At 43.9% G+C, this 4,900-nt stretch overlaps 1 protein-coding gene across 1 annotated transcript; it reads left to right on the top strand.

Annotated features, from left to right (window-relative positions):
* Positions 1-24: 24 nt before the first annotated feature.
* RPL18A (ribosomal protein L18a) lies at positions 25-3,240 on the top strand. Its single transcript, XM_009281101.2, has 4 exons — positions 25-234; positions 842-971; positions 2,556-2,665; positions 3,093-3,240. Exons 1-4 carry the CDS (start codon positions 124-126, stop codon positions 3,183-3,185), a joined length of 444 nt encoding a protein of 147 aa, XP_009279376.1. The 5' UTR covers positions 25-123; the 3' UTR covers positions 3,186-3,240.
* The last annotated feature ends 1,660 nt before the right edge of the window (positions 3,241-4,900 follow it).

Below are 4,900 nucleotides of genomic sequence, written 5' to 3'. Positions count from 1 at the left end.
CGGCGGCGCGGAGGGGCTCACGCTGCGGGCGGCCTGTCTTTCGTCTTCCTGCAGCTGCGGGAGTACAAGGTGGTCGGGCGATGCCTGCCGACGCCGAAATGCACGACCCCGCCTCTCTACCGCATGCGGATCTTCGCTCCGAACCATGTTGTCGCGAAGTCCCGGTTCTGGTACTTCGTTTCTCAGCTGAAGAAGATGAAGAAGTCTTCTGGAGAGATTGTCTACTGTGGCCAGGTGCGGGATTAAAAACCTAAAGAAGTGGGAGATGTATAAGCAATTCCAGCTGGTATATGTGGAAGGAATTTATATGGAGCATTGTAATTGGGGGTGAGGTTGAAATTCATTTATCCTTCAGTTGCTGTGAAGCTGACAAATTCGTTTTTTCCAAGTAGCAGTATATGTCCAGTAAACTAGAAAGGAACTTACTTCCCCGCACTTCAGAGTTATGAACTATGCCACTAGTCAGTGCTGCTGTCTGCTTCTTATGCTTGCTTCGTTGTGGAATATAGCTTTTAAGAGTCATCTGGACATTCATAATCCTTGGAAAGTAGATATTTGTATGGTTACACTCTTCTACCTTGATGCTTAAAGGACATTCTTTAGAGCTGAAGTCTCGTGTGTGTATTTTTCTTCCCACGCTGAATTACTAAAACTCTCCACTCTGAATTACCAAGTCTTGAATGTAGCTATGTTGGTGTGGGGAAGGAGAGCAAGTAGTTGTTTTTCACAATAAATCTTACCACAGTGGTTTCATTAGAGCGCTAACATACTTATTCTTAAACTTGTAAAATGCTGATGATGTACTGTCTCTAACTACTTTTGTGATCTTGTGTAATTCCAGGTGTATGAGAAGTCCCCTCTGCGGGTAAAAAATTTTGGTATTTGGTTGCGCTATGATTCTCGTAGCGGAACTCACAACATGTACAGGGAGTACAGGGATTTGACCACGGCTGGTGCTGTCACTCAGTGCTGTAAGTATGTGCAACTGTTTGAGGACTAAAATAGTAGGACCAGTATGTAAGCACAAGATTCAATCTTAAACTGGGCACAAAGCGTGCTGACTTGATCCATGATAAGATAACTGAAACACTGGAAAAATAAAGTGGGGAGTTCCTGGAGAAGTCCATAGATGTTTATGTATGATGTATGTGGTATCTTACTCGTTACCACTCTTTATACAGTTTCCTCAGATGTATGTGGTATCTTACTCGTTACCACTTATACAGTTTCCTTGGCTGAAAATACTCCCACTTCATCTTGGTGTGACTTTCTGCAATTCTAGTAATGAGCTTTGCTATACAGACTGAGAGTTTCATGACCTTTTAGGTGCTGTATAGATTTCTTGCACTATATTTATTGTTTTAAAATAATTGAGTGTATCTTCCCGAGTCTTGTGGACAGAGTATTTCAGATATCATGTGGAACATCCTAGCATCTGTCCTTTGGAGAGCAATTAAAAAAAAAAAAAAATTACAGGGGAAAAACAAAGGATCTGTGTTGCTCCAAGATCTCATTGCCTCTGCTCAGGGAGAACTAAAGGTTGTCCTGATTCCAGCCTGTTATGTGAAGTACTTGAGGGATAGACCATTTGTATAGCTGATGCTGTTGATACTTGAATCCAGAAGTGTTATAAACACTATAGGATGCACATAAAAACCCAAAGAATATTGTTCTTAATAATGATATTCTTGTCATGTGTGCAAATATTAAATGTGTCTTGTCGCCTTTCAAAAGCTGAAGTGCTGTTGAAAGTGAAATTTAAGGTTCTACATTAAGTTACAATAATTCCTGTTAATTAGCATACTGAAGGACTGCTTAAGAGACCTGAGAACTTAATTTGTCATGATACAATGACTTTGATACCTTTATGTTCAAGAATACTTTTGACAGGTAAGTTTTTAATAGGTATGTTAGATCTTCACGGTGGGAAGCATTGTAAGCACAACAGTATTTCAACAGGCATATCTTGTGGAACTAGCTGTGGACATCATAATTTGAAGGCAGTGATTTTCACTGCCGCAGGGAGGAATTTTCAGGTAGCCCATGTACAGATGGCTTCCTCCTGTTCTGAAAGCCTAATTATGTGGGCTAAATATCAATTCACATTTCTGTCACTTGTCAGTTTTAAGAAAAGTGAAGATAACCTCAGATCCTACCTATTTGCACCTTCCTTTTGGAAGGGAAATTTTTTTGAAGTTCACATGCCTTTCCAGTAACCTCATTTCAGTGTTGATTCTGAATCACAGTTTTCTTGTGCAAAAAATGAAATAGTCCCATGTAGATTACTTCTGTATGTGTGTACCTTCTTGAAATCAGGCAAGAAGAATAAGATGGCACTTTCTTGGAGGAGTTCCAGGAAGAATTTGCTGCTGCATGTTGGTTCTGTGGTATTTCTGCCATCACTTCAGATACCAAAACCAGTGTGATGAAGTAGAGTTGATCAGAGATGTTAAAAGTTGTAGACGGTACTATAAACATTTCCTGAAAAGATGGTAGTAAGATTTTTGAACTGAAAATGTCTTAAGATTTATTTTTAATGAGCTCTCTTGTTACAGACCGCGATATGGGAGCCCGTCATCGTGCCCGTGCTCACTCTATTCAGATCATGAAAGTTGAGGAAATTGCTGCTAGCAAGTGCCGTAGACCAGCAGTCAAGCAGTTCCATGTAAGTGAAGTAACACTGCAGTGGCTGGTGGGTCTGGGTCTAACACTGGACTGGGAGGGGGGAGCACTCTTGTCTGGTACAGGTTTGCTTTGCAGGCAAAAATAGGGAGGAAACCAAACTTGCATGCGTAGGTTTACAATTATGTTATATTATGATCAAGACTTTTAATGCTAGAACTGTTTGAAAGAAAGTCAAACTGAAACAAATACATATTATGTTGCAGAAAAGTTGCCTTTAACAGGCATTTCTTTCAAAAAGAATTGCAAAACTAAGGCATCTGTTAGCTCCTATGAAGTATATCTGATCTGTGGATGCATTACTTCTCTATACATAAGTTAGCAGTTGAATATAGCTTAGCTATTTATTGCAAACTGTTTTCTGTTGTTCATCTAATATCTCAATTAACATAGAAACATTTTCCTTGCAGGATTCTAAAATCAAGTTCCCTCTGCCACACAGAGTTCTGCGTCGCCAGCACAAACCGCGTTTCACCACCAAGAGACCAAATACTTTCTTTTAAATAAGAAAACATGCTATCAGCTCTGTGTTGTAATAAAGGTCTTACTTGAACCTTTGGCTCCCAGTTGTCTTTTGGAAATAGTGTCCTGGATACCTAGGAGTCCCCCTTTCTGCTCTTTATTTTCTGTAAACTATTGGTAGCCTCCTATTTGCAGCCATGATTGCCTTGAAACAGGTGAACGTTTCAGGTGCTGACTTAAATTACCGAAATAGCCCATCAATAAACCAAAATTTTAATAACCAGCTTCCCATGTCAGAGTAAGGCTATTGTCGAGCAGCTGTAAGATCCTACATTCATTTTGTCCCTTAGGCACGCTAAGTAAGTATGGTTGAATTTGGGAAGAAGGCACCTTTTTGTGCATGCAGAACTCAGACTTGTCAGCTGTAAGAATAAAGGCTTCGTAACTTCAGTTGAGCTACTTCAAGTCGTAAGCATTTAAAGCCAAAACTTCAGTTCTAACCTGAACCTTTTCAAGGATGTTGCGCACCATTCGGAGTTAACTCATGTACGCATACGGAGGTGCCTGCACCTAGAAACGAAAAGTAACAAGGGGCTTGGCAGACTTATCTTTGATATTAGACCAATTGTTCTGATGAAAATTAATTTTTCTATCCAAACCCAATCCCTAGGCTACCCCATTTACAGTGCCACAGTATAAAAGACCGCGTTGCAGACACTCTGTAGTTGAGGTTAATTAAAGAGGCTGCTTCACACCTAAAGCCATTTTTTGCATCTGGTGCCCATTTTAAATTACAGTGGGTTTTGAGTGTTTCCTGGACAAGAGGTAGGCAGCTAATTAGTATACGGGTCTTGGCCAGAGTTAGAGAACTGATGCTGTGTTTTGTCTAGATGTCATCTTAAAAACAAATGCGGGTATGCGTAGAGTGCATGGAAATACCGTCCAGAGAGGAAACTGGGAATGTTTTGGTTTCGGGGTAGCTGGAGAGCTGCAGCTCAACCAGGAGAGGAACTGCCTGTTGATGCCAAGCAAGAGCCTTGCTCGATGTAAGGGGGGTGGCTGTTCTGCAAGAGTTGGACCAGTCAGTGCTGCCGCAGGGCCTTGTGCTCTGGGGGCTCAGCTTTGCGCTCCTCCTCGTGGCCTCCACGGTGAATGAGTTCAGGGAGCTCATCTGTCCAAAACAGGATCCGAAAAAAAGGGGATTAATTTGGGCAGTTCATGATGTCCCAGTCGCAAGGGAGGGGGAGCTGAACACAAAACGTTTGGACAAGCTGGAGGGTCCTGTGGGGGCCCCGCCAGGGTAATGCCAAAGGGTGGGAACAAGGCCACCTGCAAGACCTTGTGTTTTGGAACCTTTTAATTGAAAGAGCAATTTAGCGTGAAAACGGGCTTCCGATTTACGTTTCGTAAAACCCAACGCGGCAGGGTGGAGGAGAGCTGGTTACGGGAACCGACGCCGGCGCGGCCAATCTCAAGGCACCAGCGCGCCTCGCGGAACTGGCCGACCCGCGAGCAGGCGGTCGGACACAGCTCTGACTCTTCGTACTTGCCCTCTGGCTTTGGAGCCTCTGGGGCTCGGGGCTTCCGGATCCTCTGCGTGAGGGTGCCGCCGGGACACCCCGGAGCTTGTGGCGTCGCTCGGCGGAGCCTCCGCGGCCAGGCCGAAGGCCTCCGCGCGCGGCAACCGCCCAGCCGCTAAACGAGCAGCGCGAGCCCGCAGCCCGTCACGTGACCCCGAGGCGGCGCTCCCCCCGCC

This window comes from Aptenodytes forsteri, unplaced genomic scaffold (assembly GCF_000699145.1).
Source record: "Aptenodytes forsteri isolate BGI_AS27 unplaced genomic scaffold, ASM69914v1 Scaffold4, whole genome shotgun sequence".
NCBI classification, from domain to species: domain Eukaryota; kingdom Metazoa; phylum Chordata; class Aves; order Sphenisciformes; family Spheniscidae; genus Aptenodytes; species Aptenodytes forsteri.
The sequence above is the reverse complement of the archived record's forward strand: the minus strand, read 5'-3'. Positions and strand labels throughout refer to the sequence as shown.